At 43.2% G+C, this 26,410-nt stretch overlaps 1 protein-coding gene across 1 annotated transcript in view; it reads right to left on the bottom strand.

Annotated features, from left to right (window-relative positions):
• Positions 1–26,410, bottom strand: part of dnaaf9 (dynein axonemal assembly factor 9) — a 53,583-nt gene that overhangs the window by 4,926 nt on the left and 22,247 nt on the right. Inside the window, exons 30-33 of the mRNA XM_065297081.2 lie at positions 3,423–3,558; positions 2,987–3,073; positions 2,800–2,906; positions 2,542–2,616 (exon numbers count right to left, since the gene is read on the bottom strand). Of these exons, the coding sequence (XP_065153153.1) occupies positions 2,542–2,616; positions 2,800–2,906; positions 2,987–3,073; positions 3,423–3,558 (405 nt within the window). The remainder of the gene's footprint in view (positions 1–2,541; positions 2,617–2,799; positions 2,907–2,986; positions 3,074–3,422; positions 3,559–26,410) is intronic.

Here is a 26,410-nt window from a genome sequence, read left to right as displayed (position 1 = left end):
CACAGCGTGCCAACAGTCATCCATTCCAATCAATCACTTCTCTGCGGTGTGGATTACATCTTATTAGCACTGTACACACACAAGCAAGGAATCGGCCTTAAAATAAAACGATGCACTGAGTATTAAATGTCAGTAAATTAAATCACACGATAGGAATGGGCATTTCGGTTACTTTGCCTGCTCGAGTACTCGACAGCCTTTGCAACTCATACCATGAGGCCTCAAATAGTTTTTTAATTCTTGTGACATCTGTGGTCTGCTCCATTAAGCCATGTTCCTACTGAACTGTTTCAAAGGAAGTGCTGATGCAAATTAAAATAAATCAGAAAATTAAAAATAATCCTAACTTTTAGCATGTGCATAGTTATTACTGGATTTTGTGTGAAATGTAAAGCTAAAAACTACGGCTGCATAGCGATTAATCGCAATTAATCGTTTGCAGAAAAAAGTTTTTTGTTTACATTATACATGTGTGTGTACTGTGTATAATAATTATGTAAAAATAAATACACACGTTTATTAACATGTATAATTTTAAGAAAGAAATATATATATATATATTAAGTATTCATATTTATATATAATGTAAATTAAGGGTATATATACATGTAAATATTTCTTAAACGTATGCATGTGTGTGTACTTGTATATTAGGGCTGGGCAAAAAATAAATTTTTCGATTAATCATTTTTTTACGTGGTCGATTCAAAATCGATTCTTAAAGCCAACAAATAGATTTTTTTTACCCATATTTATTTCCGCAAACATCGAATGTAAGATTAATCTTATTACTAGTCTTCTCCACTAGATGTCACCCTATTTTTTCCCTTGCGCAATGTTACCAAGGAGCGAGAGGCCTGTCATTCATTCATTCAGTCTTTATTCTAATATATTCTAATATAATATAATATATTATTACACGGCTCTCTGGAATGCTGGATTCTGATTGGTCAGTTGAGACATTTGCAGGTTCGTTCTTTTCAAATAATAACAGCTCCAAAGTAATAACGCATAGCCGGTACTACTTTTACGTTTAAAATCCCTCCGCGCCAATAAAGATTACCGTTTGGTGCCATCTTGTGACAAACACTGGACAACCACTATTAACAATGGTGGTACTATATCGTTTCGCGGAAAGATAAGAATGTTTATTTAAAACAAATAAGCCAATAAAATGTTTCAAATTCATATTCATGTCCAGTTTTTTTCCTTATTTGGCAAGTAGCTGTGTAATAAGCAGGATAATGTACAGGCAGCCTGTAGTTATCGCAAAATAAGCCCCTTCGTGTGATACAAGACCCTCCGCTTCGCGTCGAGTCCTGATCACACTGTCAGGGCTTATTTCCCGATAACTACCGGCTGCCTCTACATTATCCCTTACTTATACCACGGGTCTGTTGAATGCTGTATTCTGATTGGCTGAGAAATGTTCCATGGGTATGCATTAATTTCTGTTAACCGCACGCCTAACTTGTAAAATATCTTAAAAATAGGCACCAGAGCAATGTTTGTGGTAACCGTGAAATAAGAGGAATAACTGACTCCGGTCCTTTGAATTATTTGAAAATAATGCACACCCGCGGTGTAATAGCAATCCGCTTCGCGTCGTGCCGCATTGCACCTTGGGTGTGCATTATTTTCTAATAATTCAATGGCCCGTCGTCAGTTATTCCTTACATATTCTAATACAATACAATATTCTATATAATCTATATTCATCGGGTTAAATTGAAAATCAAGTTTAAAAATCGGCCTGAGAATTGGAATCGATAGCTTGTGAATCGAAATTGAATCGATCTGGAACATCTGAATCGATACCCAGCCCTATTGGAATTATTATACACAGTTCACACAGATATATGATGTAAACAAAATCTTTTATTCTGCAAACTATTACTCGCGATTAATGGCTTTGCAGCCCTACTAAAAACATTAATTAAAAAGCACTTATAACGTTTTCACGGTTGATCACTGTTTTTACTTCCAAGTACTCATGCCCATCCCTATCACACACCAAATCAAACATAAGTACCAAAAATCAAAAAGTATCCATAACAAAACACAGATGATTTATGGTGATAACTAAGCATCACAGATGGTTTTGGATCAACTACACTACCTAGCGTGCTGTAACTCAAGCACTATTAAATCACTCAGAGCTCGCCATTCTGCCAATCTGCCCACTCTCTCCATGCAACTACACCACAAATTCAAAGGAACAAAGGACGAGAGAAAACCCCTCCAAAAAAAGGTGACCACAGGAGGAACGACTGAGAAAAAATGAGTGAGAGGAACAGATGTGTGCAGGCCACATCACTTTGAGGATTCGGAGGTGAGAGTCCTACCGTGTGGCGTTACCCCACAGGCCCCCTGTCTACTACTCATAGGAAAATCATACATTTACTACACAGACATCTTGGAATCAAACAGTACATATTTATAGACAATCATAATTGATTATTGACTATGTCACATTATTTCCTATTAAAAACTCATTTGAAAGCGGATGATGCAGGAGATTATGGAGACAGATTGCCCTACCAGAGAACATCACTTTCCCGCTGATGTGATAGATGTTTCCTGTTAACGGACTGGCTTTCAGAGAGGATTTCAGAGCTGAGGAAAGACACAGCAACAGTACAGAAAGCGAGTTATGCTTTGATCACGCTGCCACTTCCATTTTTAGCACATGGCTTCTGCACACTGTCAACGTTCTTTTTGTCTAATTAAAGACTTTTATGCTTTGTAACAAACACTATTGAATATATATTTAATGATCAAAAGCACACACACACTTACCTTTACAGTGCTGCAGAAATAATGCTCTGTCCACAGGACGACTGAACTCGATACAATGCTGAGACATGGACAAAGAGCCACTTCCAGATACAAACCTGCCCTCCCACCTGAAACATTTGACAGTACTTAAAAACAATCATCTTTGCACATACACACAATCATAGTGAGGGGAGCGAGAAAATATTACCAGCCAGGATACAGCAGGTATCGTGCTCTGATCATGTGAGACTGTGAGAAGCTGCTGTTGTTCAGGATAAGATTCATATCTTCAGTCCTACGATACAAAGAAATCCATACCGTAAGTAATGCTGCGTTCCAGGCAACCTGTAACCCGTAACTCACGACTTCAAAACCACGACTCACGACTCTGAACTGGGAGTACATCGATCAAGTATGAGTTCACGGGTGGGAAGTCACGGGTTTGACTGCCGTTCCAGTGCACTTTCACCGTTAGAAGGATGTAAAAACACGAGTTACAGGCTGCCTGGAACGCATAAGGTCGTGAGTCGTGGTTTTGAAGTCGTAACTCACGGGTTTAAGAACCTGCCTGGAACGCAGCATAAGATTACAAAGAGCTGAGCGAATGGACGAGTGGTTGTGTAAGTAATTATTCATATGCAGACCTTCTGACTGCTCCTTTTTCAGCTAGGATGAATGCAGTGCTGGGATTGGCTGACCGGATCAACTGCTGCGTGTGTTTCAAAAGCGTGTGGTTCTGCTCGGTGGTCAGCCCGGTGAAGACAACATTGCTGACGATGCCTAAAAGAGAAACGGATTACCCATTTATTTAACTGGTTGACAGACATATTTTTTTAAAGGGATAGTTCGGCCAAAAATGATATTAAACCCATGATTTACTCACCCGAAGCCGTCCGAGATGCATATATCCATAATTTTTCAGACAAACACATTTTCAGTTATTTTAGATAACAGCAAAGTTACGGGGTCCACGTCCTTCAAGTCCAAAAATGTGCATATATCCTTCCCCAAAGAAATCCAAATGGCTTCAGGATGATATACAAAGGCCTTCTGAGGGTAATCTGCGTGGTGTTGTTGTAGAAATATCCATATTTAAAACTTTATAAACGAAAATAACTACCTTCCGGTAGCGCCGCCATCTTAGACTCCTCTGTATTGAGGAGGGAGTATTAGCATAGTGTACGTACTTTCTTAGTGACGTATGACAAATTCGGAGGGCGGGGGCACAGAGCAGCAGCAGAGAAACCTCCATAAGCTGCGTAAGCGACTAAGATGGCGGCGTTACCGGAAGCTAGTTATTGAGTTATTTTTTGCATATTTCTACAACAACATCGCACGGATTACCCTCAGAAGGCCCTTGTTTATCATCGCAGAGCCGTTTGGATTTATTTTGTGAAGAATGGATGCACATTTTTGGACTTGAAGGACGTGAACCCCATAACTTCACATTTGATTAACTAAAACATCTAAAACATTTTCTAAAATATCTAAAAATGTGTTTGTCTGAAAAATGATGGACATATGCTTCTCGGACGGCTTTGGGGTGAGTAAATCATGGGTTTAATATCATTTTTGTCCGAACTATCCCTTTAAAGCCACTAACAGTTCACATATTATAGGACAATTCCCCTGGCACAGCATTTACCTATACAACTGGAAGGTTTATGATGACCTACATTTATGATAAAATTAACATATGTGACCCTGGACCACAAAAACAGTCATAAGGGACAATTTTTTTAAATTGAGATTTATACATAATCTGAATAAATATGTTATTATTACAGTGCATTGAAAATGCGCTGTACTGTTCTTACTGGGCTTTTTATTATTATTAGTGGTGCTTGCATTTATGCAAAGCATCACTATTATTATTGCTCAGGGATATTATTATTATTATTAGTGGTGCTTGCATTTATGCAATGCATCACTATTACTATCTTGCATACTTATTATTATTATTATTATTATTCTTCTTTTTCTGGACACTTTTTCGGCGCGTAACTCGTCCCGCACGCTTTGTCGTAGACCCATAAATTAGGGCTCAAATCGACCGGCTTATTGAGGAGAGGTGTGCTATGACTTTTATAAGCGATCGGGTGCAGGATTTCCGAAAGGGGGGCGAAAAACCACCCAAAAAATCCCATTGACTTAACATTGCGCCAAACTTTGACGAGTCATAGCTCCGCTCGAGGATTTTGTAGAATCATGTGGGTTACAACATTTGAAGAGGGTGGTAGGCTCTGTAAAAACATGGATCACAATGGGGTGTAAGTTGTACCCCTGGGGTGTAAGAGGTGCCCAAAAGTGCCCCAATGAAAAGTCAATGGGGCAAAATCCCATAGACTTACCATTGCAAAAATTTTGACGGGTCATAGGTCCGAGCCAGAATTTCATAGAAACATGTGGGTTACTAAATTTGAAGAGGGTGCTAGACTCTGTCAGGACGTCCCCCACAATGGGGTGTAAGGTTACCATAGCAACCATTTTGGGCACCCTAGCAACCTATACCATAGACTGCCATTATAAAATGCCCGGATGGATATCTTTGCACCACAGTGTCATAGAGACATGGGGGTGGGCTCATTTTACTCAGGCATCCAATCAGTCTCTCAGGATCCTCACAGACTTACTTAGCCACGCCCCTAGCAACCACTTTTGAGCACCCTAGCAACATAAAATACAAACAGTTATATCTCGGCATCAGAACATCGTAGAGACACGGGGTTTGGACCGTTTTACTTGTGACTAGGGGTGTAACAATTGGGCACATCATTGGCCACTCCCAAGCCACGCCCCTAGCAACCAAATTTGAGCACCCTAGCAACCGAATAAACAAAGCCTTATATCTCCGCATCAGAACATCGTAGAGACACGGGGTTTGGACCGTTTTACTTGTGACTCGGAGTGTAATCACTGGGCACATCATTGGCCACTCCCAAGCCACGCCCCTAGCAACCAAATACAGTACCCTAGCAACAGAGTAAACAAAGCCTTATATCTCCGCATCAGAACATCGTAGAGACACGGGGTGTGGACCGTTTTACTTGTGACTCGGAGTGTAATCACTGGGCACATAATTGGCCACTCCCAAGCCACGCCCCTAGCAACCAAATACAGTACCCTAGCAACAGAGTAAACAAAGCCTTATATCTCCGCATCAGAACATCGTAGAGACACGGGGGTTGGACCGTTTGACTTGTGACTTGGAGTGTAATCACTGGGCACATCATTGGCCACTCCCAAGCCACGCCCCTAGCAACCAAATACAGTACCCTAGCAACAGAGTAAACAAAGCCTTATATCTCCGCATCAGAACATCGTAGAGACACGGGGGTTGGACCGTTTGACTTGTGACTCGGAGTGTAATCACTGGGCACATCATTGGCCACTCCCAAGCCACGCCCCTAGCAACCAAATACAGTACCCTAGCAACAGAGTAAACAAAGCCTTATATCTCCGCATCAGAACATCGTAGAGACACGGGGTTTGGACCGTTTTACTTGTGACTCGGAGTGTAATCACTGGGCACATAATTGGCCACTCCCAAGCCACGCCCCTAGCAACCAAATACAGTACCCTAGCAACAGAGTAAACAAAGCCTTATATCTCCGCATCAGAACATCGTAGAGACACGGGGGTTGGACCGTTTTACTTGTGACTCGGAGTGTAATCACTGGGCACATCATTGGCCACTCCCAAGCCACGCCCCTAGCAACCAAATACAGTACCCTAGCAACAGAGTAAACAAAACCTTATATCTCCACATCAGAACATCGTAGAGACATCGGGGTTGGACCGTTTGACTCATGACTCGGAGGGTAATCACTAGTGGATGCCATTTTTTCCCCTAGCAACCAAATACAGTACCCTAGCAACAGAGTAAACAAAGCCTTATATTTCCGCATCAGAACATCGTAGAGACATGGGGTTTGGACCGTTTGACTCGTGACTCGGAGGGTAATCACTAGTGGATGCCACTTTTTTCCCTAGCAACCAAATACAGTACCCTAGCAACAGAGTAAACAAAGCCTTATATCTCCGCATCAGAACATCGTAGAGACACGGGGGTTGGACCGTTTGACTAATGACTCGGAGGGTAATCACTAGTGGATGCAATTTTTTCCCCTAGCAACCAAATACAGTACCCTAGCAACAGAGTAAACAAAGCCTTATATCTCCGCATCAGAACATCGTAGAGACACAGGGGTTGGACCGTTTGACTCGTGACTCGGAGGGTAATCACTAGTGGATGCCATTTTTTTCCCTAGCAACCAAATACAGTACCCTAGCAACAGAGTAAACAAAGCCTTATATCTCCGCATCAGAACATCGTAGAGACACGGGGTTTGGACCGTTTGACTCGTGACTCGGAGTGTAATCACTAGTGGATGCCAATTTTCTCCCTAGCAACCAAATACATTACCCTAGCAACAGAGTAAACAAAGCCTTTTATCTCCACATCAGAACATCGCAGAGACACGGGGGTTGGACCGTTTGACTCGTATCTCGGAGTGTAATCACTAGTGGATGCCAATTTTTTCCCTAGCAACCAAATACAGTACCCTAGCAACAGAGTAAACAAAGCCTTATATCTCTGCATCAGAACATCGTAGAGACACGGGGGTTGGACCGTTTTACTTTTGGCTTGGAGTATAATCATAAATTGTCCCCTGAAATTTGCCACGGCAAGCACCACTCACATTTTCTTCAGGAAATGTACCTATCTAGTTATTATTATTATTATTCTTCTTTTTCTGGACACTTTTTCGGCGCGTAACTCGTCCCGCACGCTTTGTCGTAGACCCATAAATTAGGGCTCAAATCGACCGGCTTATTGAGGAGAGGTGTGCTATGACTTTTATAAGCGATCGGGTGCAGGATTTCCGAAAGGGGGGCGAAAAACCACCCAAAAAATCCCATTGACTTAACATTGCGCCCAACTTTGACGAGTCATAGCTCCGCTCGAGGATTTTGTAGAAACATGTGGGTTACAACATTTGAAGAGGGTGGTAGGCTCTGTAAGAACATGGATCACAATGGGGTGTAAGTTGTACCCCTGGGGTGTAAGAGGTGCCCAAAAGTGCCCCAATGAAAAGTCAATGGGGCAAAATCCCATAGACTTACCATTGCAAAAATTTTGACGGGTCATAGGTCCGAGCCAGGATTTCATAGAAACATGTGGGTTACTAAATTTGAAGAGGGTGCTAGACTCTGTCAGGACGTCCCCCACAATGGGGTGTAAGGTTACCATAGCAACCATTTTGGGCACCCTAGCAACCTATACCATAGACTGCCATTATAAAATGCCCGGATGGATATCTTTGCACCACAGTGTCATAGAGACATGGGGGTGGGCTCATTTTACTCAGGCATCCAATCAGTCTCTCAGGATCCTTACAGACTTACTAAGCCACGCCCCTAGCAACCACTTTTGAGCACCCTAGCAACATAAAATACAAACAGTTATATCTCGGCATCAGAACATCGTAGAGACACGGGGGTTGGACCGTTTTACTTGTGACTAGGGGTGTAACAATTGGGCACATCATTGGCCACTCCCAAGCCACGCCCCTAGCAACCAAATTTGAGCACCCTAGCAACCGAATAAACAAAGCCTTATATCTCCGCATCAGAACATCGTAGAGACACGGGGTTTGGACCGTTTTACTTGTGACTCGGAGTGTAATCACTGGGCACATCATTGGCCACTCCCAAGCCACGCCCCTAGCAACCAAATACAGTACCCTAGCAACAGAGTAAACAAAGCCTTATATCTCCGCATCAGAACATCGTAGAGACACGGGGGTTGGACCGTTTTACTTGTGACTCGGAGTGTAATCACTGGGCACATAATTGGCCACTCCCAAGCCACGCCCCTAGCAACCAAATACAGTACCCTAGCAACAGAGTAAACAAAGCCTTATATCTCCGCATCAGAACATCGTAGAGACACGGGGGTTGGACCGTTTTACTTGTGACTCGGAGTGTAATCACTGGGCACATCATTGGCCACTCCCAAGCCACGCCCCTAGCAACCAAATACAGTACCCTAGCAACAGAGTAAACAAAGCCTTATATCTCCGCATCAGAACATCGTAGAGACACGGGGGTTGGACCGTTTTACTTGTGACTCGGAGTGTAATCACTGGGCACATCATTGGCCACTCTCAAGCCACGCCCCTAGCAACCAAATACAGTACCCTAGCAACAGAGTAAACAAAGCCTTATATCTCCGCATCAGAACATCGTAGAGACACGGGGGTTGGACAGTTTTACTTGTGACTCGGAGTGTAATCACTGGGCACATCATTGGCCACTCCCAAGCCACGCCCCTAGCAACCAAATACAGTACCCTAGCAACAGAGTAAACAAAGCCTTATATCTCCACATCAGAACATCGTAGAGACATGGGGGTTGGACCGTTTGACTCATGACTCGGAGGGTAATCACTAGTGGATGCCATTTTTTTCCCTAGCAACCAAATACAGTACCCTAGCAACAGAGTAAACAAAGCCTTATATCTCCGCATCAGAACATCGTAGAGACACGGGGTTTGGACCGTTTGACTCGTGACTCGGAGTGTAATCACTAGTGGATGCCAATTTTCTCCCTAGCAACCAAATACATTACCCTAGCAACAGAGTAAACAAAGCCTTTTATCTCCACATCAGAACATCGCAGAGACACGGGGGTTGGACCGTTTGACTCGTATCTCGGAGTGTAATCACTAGTGGATGCCAATTTTTTCCCTAGCAACCAAATACAGTACCCTAGCAACAGAGTAAACAAAGCCTTATATCTCCGCATCAGAGCATCGTAGAGACACGGGGGTTTGACCGTTTGACTCGTGACTCGGAGTGTAATCACTAGTGGATGCCAATTTTCTCCCTAGCAACCAAATACAGTACCCTAGCAACCGAATAAACAAAGCCTTATATCTTCGCATCAGAATATCGTAGAGACATGTGGGTTGAATTGTTTTACTTTTGGCTTGGAGTATAATCATATATTGTCCCCCGAAATTTGCCACGGCAAGCACCACTTCACATTTTCTTCAGGAATTGTACCTATCTAGTTTATAATTATTATTCTTCTTTTTCTGGACACTTTTTCGGCGCGTAACTCGTCCCGCACGGTTTAACGTAGTCCCACGAAAGAGGGCTCAAATCGACCGGATTATTGAGGAGAGGTGTGCTATGACTTTTATAAGGGATCGGGTGCAGGATTTCTGAAAGGGGGGCAAAAAACCACCCGAAAAATCCCATTGACTTAACATTGCGCCCAACTTTGACAGGTCATAGCTCCGCTAGAGGATTTTATAGAAACATGTGGGTTACAACATTTGAAGAGGGTGGTAGGCTCTGTAAGAATATGGATCACAATGGGGTGTAAGTTGTACCCCTGGGGTGTAAGAGGCACCCAAAAATTCCCATTGACTTATAATGGGGCAGGAAACATGCCCATATAAGGAAATAAAAAAGTTCCAGCTGGGATATCTTCGCTTTACAATGTCCTACAGACAAGTGGGTGGGCTCATTTCACTCCGGCATCCAATCAGTCTCTCAGGATCATCTCAGAGCTATTAAGCCACGCCCCTAGCAACAATTTTGGCCACCCTAGCAACATCTCCCATAGACTGCCATTATAAAATTCCCAGATGGATATCTTTGCGCCTGAGTGTCATAGAGACATGGGGGTGGGCTCATTTTACTCAGGCATCCAATCAGTTTCTCAGGATCCTTAAAGACTAACTAAGCCACGCCCCTAGCAACCACTTTTCAGCACCCTAGCAACATAAAATTCAAACAGTTATATCTCAGCATCCGAACATTGTAGAGACACGGGGGTTGGACCGTTTGACTCGTGACTCAGAGTGTAATCATTATGGGATGCCAATTTTTTCCCTAGCAACCAAATACAGTACCCTAGCAACAGAGTAAACAAAGCCTTATATCTCCGCATCAGAACATCGTAGAGACACGGGGGTTGGACCGTTTGACTCGTGACTCAGAGTGTAATCATTATGGGATGCCAATTTTTTCCCTAGCAACCAAATACAGTACCCTAGCAACAGAGTAAACAAAGCCTTATATCTCCGCATCAGAACATCGTAGAGACACGGGGGTTGGACCGTTTGACTCATGACTCGGAGGGTAATCACTATGGGATGTCAAAATTTTCCCTAGCAACCAAATACAGTACCCTAGCAACCGAATAAACAAAGCCTTATATCTCTGCATCAGAACATCGTTGAGACACGGGGGTTGGACCGTATGCCTCAGGACTCAGAGTGTAATCATTATGGGATGCCAAATTTTTCCCTAGCAACCAAATACAGTACCCTAGCAACCGGATAAACACAGCCTTATATCTCCACATCAGAACATCGTACAGACACGGGAGTTGGATCGTTTAACTTTTGGCTTGGAGTATAATCATATATGGTCCCCAGAATTTTGGCACGGCAAGCACCACTCACATTTTCTTCAGGAAATGTACCTATCTAGTTAGTGGTGCTTGCATTTATGCAAGGCATCACTATTATTATTGCTCATACTTATTATTATTATTATTAGTGGTGCTTGCATTTATGCAAAGCATCACTATTATTATTGCTCAAAGATATTATTAGTGGTGCTTGCATTTATGCAAAGCATCACTATTATTATTGCTCAAAGATATTATTATTATTCTTCTTTTTCTGGACACTTTTTCGGCGCGTAACTCGTCCCGCACGCTTTGTCGTAGACCCATAAATTAGGGCTCAAATCGACCGGCTTATTGAGGAGAGGTGTGCTATGACTTTTATAAGCGATCGGGTGCAGGATTTCCGAAAGGGGGGCGAAAAACCACCCAAAAAATCCCATTGACTTAACATTGCGCCCAACTTTGACGAGTCATAGCTCCGCTCGAGGATTTTGTAGAAACATGTGGGTTACAACATTTGAAGAGGGTGGTAGGCTCTGTAAGAACATGGATCACAATGGGGTGTAAGTTGTACCCCTGGGGTGTAAGAGGTGCCCAAAAGTGCCCCAATGAAAAGTCAATGGGGCAAAATCCCATAGACTTACATTGCAAAAATTTTGACGGGTCATAGGTCCGAGCCAGGATTTCATAGAAACATGTGGGTTACTAAATTTGAAGAGGGTGCTAGACTCTGTCAGGACGTCCCCCACAATGGGGTGTAAGGTTACCATAGCAACCATTTTGGGCACCCTAGCAACCTATACCATAGACTGCCATTATAAAATGCCCGGATGGATATCTTTGCACCACAGTGTCATAGAGACATGGGGGTGGGCTCATTTTACTCAGGCATCCAATCAGTCTCTCAGGATCCTTACAGACTTACTAAGCCACGCCCCTAGCAACCACTTTTGAGCACCCTAGCAACATAAAATACAAACAGTTATATCTCGGCATCAGAACATCGTAGAGACACGGGGGTTGGACCGTTTTACTTGTGACTAGGGGTGTAACAATTGGGCACATCATTGGCCACTCCCAAGCCACGCCCCTAGCAACCAAATTTGAGCACCCTAGCAACCGAATAAACAAAGCCTTATATCTCCGCATCAGAACATCGTAGAGACACGGGGTTTGGACCGTTTTACTTGTGACTCGGAGTGTAATCACTGGGCACATAATTGGCCACTCCCAAGCCACGCCCCTAGCAACCAAATACAGTACCCTAGCAACAGAGTAAACAAAGCCTTATATCTCCGCATCAGAACATCGTAGAGACACGGGGGTTGGACCGTTTTACTTGTGACTCGGAGTGTAATCACTGGGCACATCATTGGCCACTCCCAAGCCACGCCCCTAGCAACCAAATACAGTACCTTAGCAACAGAGTAAACAAAGCCTTATATCTCCACATCAGAACATCGTAGAGACACGGGGGTTGGACCGTTTGACTCATGACTCGGAGGGTAATCACTAGTGGATGCAATTTTTTTCCCTAGCAACCAAATACAGTACCCTAGCAACAGAGTAAACAAAGCCTTATATCTCCGCATCAGAACATCGTAGAGACACGGGGTTTGGACCGTTTGACTCGTGACTCGGAGGGTAATCACTAGTGGATGCCATTTTTTTCCCTAGCAACCAAATACAGTACCCTAGCAACAGAGTAAACAAAGCCTTATATCTCCGCATCAGAACATCGTAGAGACACGGGGTTTGGACCGTTTGACTCGTGACTCGGAGGGTAATCACTAGTGGATGCCATTGTTTCCCCTAGCAACCAAATACAGTACCCTAGCAACAGAGTAAACAAAGCCTTATATCTCCGCATCAGAACATCGTAGAGACACGGGGTTTGGACCGTTTGACTCGTGACTCAAAGGGTAATCACTAGTGGATGCCATTTTTTTCCCTAGCAACCAAATACAGTACCCTAGCAACAGAGTAAACAAAGCCTTATATCTCTGCATCAGAACATCGTAGAGACATGGGGGTTGGACCGTTTGACTCGTGACTGGAAGTGTAATCACGAGTGGATGCCAATTTTTTCCCTAGCAACCATATACAGTACCCTAGCAACAGAGTAAACAAAGCCTTATATCTCCGCATCAGAACATCGTAGAGACACGGGGGTTGGATCGTTTGACTTTTGGCTTGGAGTATAATCATAAATTGTCCCTTGAAACATGCCACGGCAAGCACCACTCACATTTTCTTCAGGAAATGTACCTATCTAGTTATTATTATTATTATTATTCTTATGTCTGCACACTTTTTCGGCGCGTAACTCGTCCCGCACGGTTTGCCGTAGTCCCATGAAAGAGGGCTCAAATCGACCGGTTTTTTGAAGAGATGGTGGCTATGACTTTTATAAGCGGTCGGGTGCAGAATTTCCAAAAGGGGGGCGAAAAACCACCCGAAAAATCCCATTGACTTAACATTGCGCCCAACTTTGACGAGTCATAGCTCCGCTCGAGGATTTTGTAGAAACATGTGGTTTACAACATTTGAAGAGTGTGGTAGACTCTGTAAGAACATGGATCACAATGGGGTGTAAGCTGTACCCCTGGGGTGTAAGAGGTGCCCAAAAATGCCCAATGAAAAGTCAATGGGGCAAAATCCCATAGACTTAACATTGCAAAAGTTTTGACGGGTCATAGGTCGACCGAGGATTTCATAGAAACATGTTGGTTACTAAATTTAAAAAGGGTGCTAGACTCTGTCAGGACGTCCCCCACAATGGGGTGTAATGTTACCCTAGCAACCATTTTGGGCACCCTAGCAACCTATACCATAGACTGCCATTATAAAATGCCCGGATGGATATCTTTGCACCACAGTGTCATAGAGACATGGGGGTGGGCTCATTTTACTCAGGCATCCAATCAGTCTCTCAGGATCCTTACAGACTTACTAAGCCACGCCCCTAGCAACCACTTTTGAGCACCCTAGCAACATAAAATACAAACAGTTATATCTCGGCATCAGAACATCGTAGAGACACGGGGGTTGGACCGTTTTACTTGTGACTAGGGGTGTAACAATTGGGCACATCATTGGCCACTCCCAAGCCACGCCCCTAGCAACCAAATTTGAGCACCCTAGCAACCGAATAAACAAAGCCTTATATCTCCGCATCAGAACATCGTAGAGACACGGGGTTTGGACCGTTTTACTTGTGACTCGGAGTGTAATCACTGGGCACATCATTGGCCACTCCCAAGCCACGCCCCTAGCAACCAAATACAGTACCCTAGCAACAGAGTAAACAAAGCCTTATATCTCCGCATCAGAACATCGTAGAGACACGGGGGTTGGATCGTTTTACTTGTGACTCGGAGTGTAATCACTGGGCTCATAATTGGCCACTCCCAAGCCACGCCCCTAGCAACCAAATACAGTACCCTAGCAACAGAGTAAACAAAGCCTTATATCTCCGCATCAGAACATCGTAGAGACATGGGGGTTGGACCGTTTGACTCATGACTCGGAGGGTAATCACTAGTGGATGCCATTTTTTCCCTAGCAACCAAAATCAGTACCCTAGCAACAGAGTAAACAAAGCCTTATATCTCCGCATCAGAACATCGTAGAGACATGGGGTTTGGACCGTTTGACTCGTGACTCGGAGGGTAATCACTAGTGGATCCCATTTTTTTCCCTAGCAACCAAATACAGTACCCTAGCAACAGAGTAAACAAAGCCTTATATCTCCGCATCAGAACATCGTAGAGACACGGGGGTTGGACCGTTTGACTCATGACTCGGAGGGTAATCACTAGTGGATGCAATTTTTTCCCCTAGCAACCAAATACAGTACCCTAGCAACAAAGTAAACAAAGCCTTATATCTCCGCATCAGAACATCGTAGAGACACGGGGGTTGGACCGTTTGACTCGTGACTCGGAGGGTAATCACTAGTGGATGCCATTTTTTCCCCTAGCAACCAAATACAGTACCCTAGCAACAGAGTAAACAAAGCCTTATATCTCCGCATCAGAACATCGTAGAGACACGGGGGTTTGACCGTTTGACTCGTGACTCGGAGTGTAATCACTAGTGGATGCCAATTTTCTCCCTAGCAACCAAATACAGTACCCTAGCAACCGAATAAACAAAGCCTTATATCTTCGCATCAGAATATCGTAGAGACATGTGGGTTGAATTGTTTTACTTTTGGCTTGGAGTATAATCATATATTGTCCCCCGAAATAAGCCACGGCAAGCACCACTTCACATTTTCTTCAGGAAATGTACCTATCTAGTTATTATTATAATTATGTTGGCTTGAGAAAGCCAACATACTGTTGTTGCACTTAAACTTATTATTATTATTAGTGGTGCTTGCATTTATGCAAAGCATCACTATTATTATTGCTCATACTTATTAGTGGTGCTTGCATTTATGCAAAGCATCACTATTACTATTGCTCAGGGATATTATTATTATGTTGGCTTTGAAAAAGCCAATATATTGTTATTGCTATTAAACTTATTATTATTATTATTCTTTTTCTCCCCCCAAAATTTCGGCAACTAACTCGTCCTAGGGCTTTCAAGCTACATGCACCAAATTTTCCACAGACCTTCAGACTGGTCTGACTTAGTGTGCTATATCTTTTCTAACTGATGGGACCATCCGAATTCCTAAACGGGGGTCTCGAACACCCCAAAATTTCCATTGACTTAACATTGAGACAAACTTTGACGGGTCATAGCTGTGAGTGAGAAACTTGTAGAAACTTGTGGCTTACCACATTTAAGGTGGCTGACAGGCTCTGTAAGAACATACATCACAATGGGGTGTAAGCTATACCACTGGGGTGTAAGAGGCCCCCAAAATTTCCCATTGACTTATAATGGGGCAGGAAACATGCCCATATAAGGGAATAAAAGCGTCCCAGATGGAATATCTTTACTTTAGAGTGTCGTAGAGACATGGGGGTGGGCTCATTTTACTCAGTCATCCAATCAGTCTCTTAGGATCGCCCCAAAGCTATTTAGCCACGCCCCTAGCAACAATTTTGGGTACCCTAGCAACATCTCCCATAGACTACCATTATAAAAAGCCCAGATGGATATCTTTACACCAGAGTGTCATAGAGACATAGGGGTGGGCTCATTTTACTCAGGCATCCAATCAGTCTCTAAGGATTCCTACTGAGGTATTAAACCACGCCCCTAGCAACCAATTTGAGCACCCTAGCAACATAATAAACAAAGCCTTATATCTCTGGATCTGAACATCATAGAGACATGGGGGTTGGGTCTTTGGGTCATGTTAGCTTCATGCTAGCTCCATGCTAAGTCATACTAGCTTCATGCTAGTTTCATGCTAGCTTTATGCTAATTTCATAATAAATCTTGCTAACTTCATGCTAAATCATGCTAACTTCATGTTAAATCTTGTTAGCTGCACGCTAAATAGTGCTAGCTTAATGCTAATCATGCTAGCATCATGCTAATCATGCCAGCTTCACGTTAAATCATGCTAGCTTCATGCTAATCATGCTATTCTCATGCTAACTTCATGTTAATCATGCAAGCCTCGTGCTAGCTTCATGCTAGCTTCATGTTAATCTTGCTAGTTTCATGCTAGCTTCATGCTAATCATGCTAGCATCATGCTAGCTTCATGCTAATCATGCTAGAATCATGCTAGTTTCATGCTAATCATGCTAGAATCATGCTAGTTTCATGCTAATCATGCTAGCTTTATGCTAGCTTCATGCTATTCATGCTAGCATCATGCTAGCTTCATGCTAATCATGCTAGCATCATGCTAGCTTCATGCTAATCATGCTAGCTACATGCTAATCATGCTAGCATCATGCTAGCTTCATGCTAATCATGCTAGCATCATGCTAGCTACATGCTAATCATGCTAGCATCATGCTAGCTACATGCTAATCATGCTAGCATCATGCTAGCTTCATGCTAATCATGCTAGCTACATGGTAATCATGCTAGCATCATGCTAGCTTCATGCTAATCATGCTAGCATTATGCTAGCTACATGCTAATCATGCTAGCATCATGCTAGCTTCATGCTAATCATGCTAGCTTCATGCTAATCATGCTAGCATCATGCTAGCTTCATGCTAGCTACATGCTAATCATGCTAACATCATGCTAGCTTCATGCTAATCATGCTAGCATCATGCTAGCTTCATGCTAATCATGCTAGCTTCATGCTAATCATGCTAACATCATGCTAGCTTCATGCTAATCATGCTAGCATCATGCTAGCTTCATGCTAGCTACATGCTAATCATGCTAGCATCATGCTAGCTTCATGCTAATCATGCTAGCATCATGCTAGATTCATGCTAATCATGCTAGCATCATGCTAGCTTCATGCTAGCTTCATGCTAATCATGCTAGCATCATGCTAGCTTCATGCTAATCATGCTAGCATCATGCTAGCTTCATGCTAATCATGCTAGCATCATGTTAGCTTCATGCTAGCTTCATGCTAATCATGCTAGCATCATGCTAGCTTCATGCTAATCATGCTAGCATCATGCTAGCTTCATGCTAATCATGCTAGCATCATGCTAGCTACATGCTAATCATGCTAGCATCATGCTAGCTACATGCTAATCATGCTAGCTTCATGCTAATCATGCTAGCATCATGCTTAGCTACATGCTAATCATGTTAACATCATGCTAGCTACATGCTAATCATGCTAGCATCATGCTAGCTTCATGCTAATCATGCTAGCATCATGCTAGCTTCATGCTAGCTTCATGCTAATCATGCTAGCTTCATGCTAGCATCATGCTAGCTTCATGCTAATCATGCTAGCATCATGTTAGCTTCATGCTAATCATGCTAGCATCATGCTAGCTTCATGCTAATCATGCTAGCATCATGCTAGCTTCATGCTAATCATGTTAGCTTCATGCTAGCTTCATGCTAATCATGTTAACTTCATACTTAAACATACTAACTGCCAGATAGCCTACTAAACTAAACTTCTGTCAATCTGTTTTAAACGTTCAGGCTACGCTTTTTCAAGCCAACATAAAGTTTGTCTTCAAACTTTAATATCTAGTTATTATGTTGGCTTTGAAAAAGCCAATATATTGTTATTGCTATTAAACTTATTTTTATTATTATTATTCCGCTTTCTTCTGAGACTAAATTTCCGACACTAACTCGTCCTAGGGCTTTCAAGCTACATGCACCAAATTTTCCACAGACCTTCAGACTGCTCTGACTTAGTGTGCTATATCTTTTCTAACTGATGGGACCTTCCGAATTCCTAAACGGGGGGCTCGAACACCCCAAAATTTCCATTGACTTAACATTGAGACAAACTTTGACGGGTCATAGCTGTGAGTAAGAAACTTGTAGAAACTTGTGGCTTACCACATTTAAGGAGGCTGACAGGCTCTGTAAGAACATACATCACAATGGGGTGTAAGCTATACCCCTGGGGTGTAAGAGGCCCCCAAAATTTCCCATTGACTTATAATGGGGCAGGGAACATGCCCATATAAGGGAATAAAAGCGTCCCAGATGGAATATCTTTACTTTAGAGTGTCGTAGAGACATGGGGGTGGGCTCATTTTACTCAGTCATCCAATCAGTCTCTTAGGATCGCCCCAAAGCTATTTAGCCACGCCCCTAGCAACAATTTTGGGTACCCTAGCAACATCTCCCATAGACTACCATTATAAAAAGCCCAGATGGATATCTTTACACCAGAGTGTCATAGAGACATAGGGGTGGGCTCATTTTACTCAGGCATCCAATCAGTCTTAATAGGATTCTTATTGAGGCATTAAGCCACGCCCCTAGCAACCAAATTTGAGCACCCTAGCAACATAATAAACAAAGCCTTATATCTCTTGGTCTGAACATCATAGAGACATGGGGGTTGGGTCTTTGGGTCATGTTAGCTTCATGCTAGCTCCATGCTAAGTCATACTAGCTTCATGCTAGTTTCATGCTAGCTTTATGCTAATTTCATAATAAATCTTGCTAACTTCATGCTAAATCATGCTAACTTCATGTTAAATCTTGTTAGCTGCACGCTAAATAGTGCTAGCTTAATGCTAATCATGCTAGCATCATGCTAATCATGCTAGCTTCACGTTAAATCATGCTAGCTTCATGCTAATCATGCTATTCTCATGCTAACTTCATGTTAATCATGCAAGCCTCGTGCTAGCTTCATGCTAGCTTCATGCTAATCTTGCTAGTTTCATGCTAGCTTCATGCTAATCATGCTAACATCATGCTAGCTTCATGCTAATCATGCTAGCATCATGCTAGCTTCATGCTAATCATGCTAGAATCATGCTAGTTTCATGCTAATCATGCTAGCTTTATGCTAGCTTCATGCTAATCATGCTAGCATCATGCTAGCTTCATGCTAATCATGCTAGCATCATGCTAACTTCATGCTAATCATGCTAGTTTCATGCTAGCTTCATGTTAATCATGCTAGCATCATGCTAGCTTCATGCTAATCATGCTAGCATCATGCTAGCTTCATGCTAATCATGCTAGAATCATGCTAGCTTCATGCTAATCATGCTAGTTTCATGCTAGCTTCATGTTAATCATGCTAGCATCATGCTAGCTTCATGCTAATCATGCTAGCATCATGCTAGCTTCATGCTAATCATGCTAGAATCATGCTAGTTTCATGCTAATCATGCTAGCTTTATGCTAGCTTCATGCTAATCATGCTAGCATCATGCTAGCTTCATGCTAATCATGCTAGCATCATGCTAGCTTCATGCTAATCATGCTAGCTACATGCTAATCATGCTAGCATCATGCTAGCTTCATGCTAATCATGCTAGCATCATGCTAGCTTCATGCTAACTTCATGCTAGCTACATGCTAATCATGCTAGCATCATGCTAGCTTCATGCTAATCATGCTAGCTTCATGCTAATCATGCTAGCATCATGCTAGCTTCATGCTAATCATGCTAACATCATGCTAGCTTCATGCTAATCATGCTAGCATCATGCTAGCTTCATGCTAATCATGCTAGCATCATGCTAGCTTCATGCTAATCATGCTAGCATCATGCTAGCTTCATGCTAATCATGCTAGTATCATGCTAGCTTCATGCTAGCTTCATGCTAGCTTCATGCTAGCTACATGCTAATCATGCTAGCATCATGCTAGCTTCATGCTAATCATGCTAGCATCATGCTAGATTCATGCTAATCATGCTAGCTTCATGCTAGCTTCATGCTAATCATGCTAGCATCATGCTAGCTTCATGCTAATCATGCTAGCATAATGCTAGCTTCATGCTAATCATGCTAGCATCATGCTAGCTTCATGCTAATCATGCTAGCATCATGTTAGCTTCATGCTAGCTTCATGCTAATCATGCTAACATCATGCTAATCATGCTAGCATCATGCTAGCTTCATGCTAGCTTCATGCTAATCATGCTAGCATCATGCTAGCTTCATGCTAATCATGCTAGCATCATGCTAGATTCATGCTAATCATGCTAGCATCATGCTAGCTTCATGCTAGCTTCATGCTAATCATGCTAGCATCATGCTAGCTTCATGCTAATCATGCTAGCATCATGCTAGCTTCATGCTAATCATGCTAGCATCATGCTAGCTTCATGCTAATCATGCTAGCATCATGTTAGCTTCATGCTAGCTTCATGCTAATCATGCTAACATCATGCTAGCTTCATGCTAATCATGCTAGCATCATGCTAGCTTCATGCTAATCATGCTAGCATCATGCTAGCTTCATGCTAATCATGCTAGCATCATGCTAGCTTCATGCTAGCTTCATGCTAGCTACATGCTAATCATGCTAGCATCATGCTAGCTACATGCTAATCATGCTAGCTTCATGCTAATCATGTTAGCATCATGCTTAGCTACATGCTAATCATGCTAACATCATGCTAGCTACATGCTAATCATGCTAACATCATGCTAGCTACATGCTAATCATGCTAGCATCATGCTAGCTTCATGCTAATCATGCTAGCATCATGCTAGCTTCATGCTAATCATGCTAGCATCATGCTAGCTTCATGCTAATCATGCTAGCTTCATGCTAGCATCATGCTAGCTTCATGCTAATCATGCTAGCATCATGTTAGCTTCATACTTAAACATACTAACTGCCAGATAGCCTACTAAACTAAACTTCTGTCAATCTTTTTTAAACGTTCAGGCTACGCTTTTTCAAGCCAACATAAAGTTTGTCTTCAAACTTTAATATCTAGTTTTTATTCTTATTTCTGGACAAAATTTCGGCGCGTAACTCGTCCCGCACGGTTTGTCGTAGACCCATGAAAGAGAGCTCAAATCAACCGGCTTATTGAGGAGATGGTGGCTATATCTTTTATAAGCGATCGGGTGCAGGGTTTCCGAAAGGGGGGCGAAAAACCACCCGAAAAATCCCATTGACTTAACATTGGGCCCAACTTTGACAACTCATAGCTCCGCTCGAGGATTTTGTAGAAACATGTGGGTTACAACATTTGAAGAGGGTGGTAGGCTCTGTAAGAACATACATGACATTGGGGTGTAAGTTGTACCCCTGGGGTGTAAGAGGCCCCCGAAATTTCCCATTGACTTATAATGGGGCAGGGAACACGCCCATATAAGGGAATAAAACCGTTCCAGATGGGATATCTTTGCTTTACAGTGTCGTAGAGATAAGTGGGTGGGCTCATTTTACTCGGGCATCCAATCAGTCTCTCAGGATCATCCCAGAGCTATTAAGCCACGCCCCTAGCAACAATTTTGGGCACCCTAGCAACATCTCCCATAGACTGCCATTATAAAATGCCCAGATGGATATCTTTGCACCACAGTGTCATAGAGACATGGGGGTGGGCTCATTTTACTCAGGCATCCAATCAGTCTCTCAGGATCCTTACATAGGTATTAAGCCACGCCCCTAGCAACCACTTTTGAGCACCCTAGCAACATAAAATTCAAACAGTTATATCTCCGCATCAGAACATCGTAGAGACACAGGGGTTGAACCGTTTGACTCGTGACTCAGAGTGTAATCATTATGGGATGCCAATTTTATCCCTAGCAACCAAATACAGTACCCTAGCAACAGAGTAAACAAAGCCTTATATCTCCGCATCAGAACATCGTAGAGACACGGGGGTTGGACCGTTTGACTCGTGACTCAGAGTGTAATCATTATGGGATGCCAATTTTTTCCCTAGCAACCAAATACAGTACCCTAGCAACAGAGTAAACAAAGCCTTATATCTCCGCATCAGAACATCGTAGAGACACGGGGGTTGGACCGTTTGACTCGTGACTCAGAGTGTAATCATTATGGGATGCCAATTTTTTCCCTAGCAACCAAATACAGTACCCTAGCAACAGAGTAAACAAAGCCTTATATCTCCGCATCAGAACATCGTAGAGACACGGGGGTTGGACCGTTTGACTCGTGACTCAGAGTGTAATCATTATGGGATGCCAATTTTTTCCCTAGCAACCAAATACAGTACCCTAGCAACAGAGTAAACAAAGCCTTATATCTCCGCATCAGAACATCATAGAGACATGGGGGTTGGACCGTTTGACTCGTGACTTAGAGTGTAATCATTATGGGATGCCAATTTTTTCCCTAGCAACCAAATACAGTACCCTAGCAACAGAGTAAACAAAGCCTTATATCTACGCATCAGAACATCGTAGAGACACGGGGGTTGGACCGTTTGACTCGTGACTCGGCGGGTAATCACTATGGGATGTCAAATTTTTCCCTAGCAACCAAATACAGTACCCTAGCAACAGAGTAAACAAAGCCTTATATCTCAGCATCAGAACATCGTAGAGACACGGGGGTTGGACCGTTTGACTCGTGACTCGGCGGGTAATCACTATGGGATGTCAAACTTTTCCCTAGCAACCAAATACAGTACCCTAGCAACCGAATAAACAAAGCCTTATATCTCTGCATCAGAACATCGTAGAGACACGGGGGTTGGACCTTATGACTCGTGACCCAGAGTGTAATCATTATGGGATGCCAAATTTTTCCCTAGCAACCAAATACAGTACCCTAGCAACCGGATAAACACAGCCTTATATCTCCACATCAGAACATCGTAGACACAAGGGGGTTGGACCGTTTTACTTTTGGGTTGGAGTATAATCATATATTGTCCCGGGAATTTTGCTACGGCAAGCACCACTTCACATTTTCTTCAGGAAATGTACCTATCTAGTTAGTGGTGCTTGCATTTATGCAAAGCATCACTATTACTATTGCTCAGGGATATTATTATTATTATTATATTTTATTCTTACATCCGGACACTTTTTTCGGCGATTAACTCGTCCCGCACGCTTTGTTGTAGACCCATGAAAGAGGGCTCAAATCGACCGGATTATTGAGGAGAGGTGTGCTATGACTTTTATAAGGGATCGGGTGCAGGATTTCCGAAAGGGGGGCGTAAAACCACCCCAAAAATCCCATTGACTTAACATTGGGCCCAACTTTGATGGGTCATAGCTCCGCTCGTGGATTTTGTAGAAACATGTGGGTTACAACATTTGAAGAGGGTGGTAGGCTCTGTAAAAACATGGATCACAATGGGGTGTAAGTTGTACCCCTGGGGTGTAAGAGGTGCCCAAAAGTGCCCTAATGAAAAGTCAATGGGGCAAAATCCCATAGACTTACCATTGCAAAAATTTTGACGGGTCATAGGTCCGAGCCAGGATTTCATAGAAACATGTGGGTTACTAAATTTGAAGAGGGTGCTAGACTCTGTCAGGACGTCCCCCACAATGGGGTGTAAGGTTACCATAGCAACCATTTTGGGCACCCTAGCAACCTATACCATTGACTGCCCTTATAAAATGCCTAGATGGATATCTTCGCACCACAGTGTCATAGAGACATGGGGGTGGGCTCATTTTACTCAGGCATCCAATCAGTCTCTCAGGATCCTTACAGACTTACTAAGCCACGCCCCTAGCAACCACTTTTGAGCACCCTAGCAACATAAAATACAAACAGTTATATCTCGGCATCAGAACATCGTAGAGACACGGGGGTTGGACCGTTTTACTTGTGACTCGGAGTGTAATCACTGGGCACATCATTGGCCACTCCCAAGCCACGCCCCTAGCAACCAAATACAGTACCCTAGCAACAGAGTAAACAAAGCCTTATATCTCCGCATCAGAACATCGTAGAGACACGGGGGTTGGACCGTTTTACTTGTGACTCGGAGTGTAATCACTGGGCTCATCATTGGCCACTCCCAAGCCACGCCCCTAGCAACCAAATACAGTACCTTAGCAACAGAGTAAACAAAGCCTTATATCTCCGCATCAGAACATCGTAGAGACACGGGGGTTGGACCGTTTTACTTGTGACTCGGAGTGTAATCACTGGGCTCATCATTGGCCACTCCCAAGCCACGCCCCTAGCAACCAAATACAGTACCCTAGCAACAGAGTAAACAAAGCCTTATATCTCCGCATCAGAACATCGTAGAGACACGGGGTTTGAACCGTTTGACTCGTGACTCGGAGGGTAATCACTAGTGGATCCCATTTTTTTCCCTAGCAACCAAATACAGTACCCTAGCAACAGAGTAAACAAAGCCTTATATCTCCGCATCAGAACATCGTAGAGACATGGGGTTTGGACCGTTTGACTCGTGACTCGGAGGGTAATCACTAGTGGATCCCATTTTTTTCCCTAGCAACCAAATACAGTACCCTAGCAACAGAGTAAACAAAGCCTTATATCTCCGCATCAGAACATCGTAGAGACACGGGGGTTGGACCGTTTGACTCATGACTCGGAGGGTAATCACTAGTGGATGCAATTTTTTCCCTAGCAACCAAATACAGTACCCTAGCAACAGAGTAAACAAAGCCTTATATCTCCGCATCAGAACATCGTAGAGACACGGGGGTTGGACCGTTTGACTCGTGACTCGGAGGGTAATCACTATTGGATGCCATTTTTTTCCCTAGCAACCAAATACAGTACCCTAGCAACAGAGTAAACAAACCCTTATATCTCCGCATCAGAACATCGTAGAGACACGGGGGTTGGACCGTTTGACTCGTATCTCGGAGTGTAATCACTAGTGGATGCCAATTTTTTCCCTAGCAACCAAATACAGTACCCTAGCAACAGAGTAAACAAAGTCTTTTATCTCCACATCAGAACATCGCAGAGACACGGGGGTTGGACCGTTTGAGTCGTATCTCGGAGTGTAATCACTAGTGGATTCAATTTTTTCCCTAGCAACCAAATACAGTACCCTAGCAACAGAGTAAACAAAGCCTTATATCTCCGCATCAGAACATCGTAGAGACACGGGGTTTGACCGTTTGACTCGTGACTCGGAGTGTAATCACTAGTGGATGCCAATTTTCTCCCTAGCAACCAAATACAGTACCCTAGCAACCGAATAAACAAAGCCTTATATCTTCGCATCAGAATATCGTAGAGACATGTGGGTTGAATTGTTTTACTTTTGGCTTGGAGTATAATCATATATTGTCCCCCGAAATTTGCCACGGCAAGCACCACTTCACATTTTCTTCAGGAAATGTACCTATCTAGTTATTATTATTATTCTTCCAACCAAATTTCCGCAATTAATACGGCTCGAACCGTTTAACTTAGAAACTTCATTCAAACTCTCAAACGTGCGGACTATTCGGGAATAGTGTGCTATGACTTTTATAAGCGATCGGGGGTACGGTCTTCGCCCCAGGGGCGAAAAAGCAGCCGAAAAATCCCATAGACTTAACATTGCGACAAACTTTGACGAGTCGTAGCTCAGACCTAGGATTTCACAGAAACTTGTGACTTGCCACATTTGAAGAGGCTGGCAGGCTCTGTAAGAACATACCTCACAATGGGGTGTAAGCTGTACCCCTGGGGTGTAAGAGGTCCCCAAATTTCCCCATAGACTTATAATGGGGCAGGAATCATGCCCATATAAGGAACTAAAAACGTCCCATATGGGATATCTTTGCAGCGCAGTGTCATAGAGACATGGGGGTGGGCTCATTTTACTCAGGCATCCAATCAGTCCCTTAGGATCCTTATTGAGCTATCAAGCCACGCCCCTAGCAACCATTTTGGGCACCCTAGCAACATCTCCCATAGACTGCCATTATAAAATGCCCAGATGGATATCT

The sequence above is a fragment of the Paramisgurnus dabryanus genome, chromosome 20 (genome assembly GCF_030506205.2).
Source record: "Paramisgurnus dabryanus chromosome 20, PD_genome_1.1, whole genome shotgun sequence".
NCBI lineage: Eukaryota > Metazoa > Chordata > Actinopteri > Cypriniformes > Cobitidae > Paramisgurnus > Paramisgurnus dabryanus.
The sequence above is the reverse complement of the archived record's forward strand: the minus strand, read 5'-3'. Positions and strand labels throughout refer to the sequence as shown.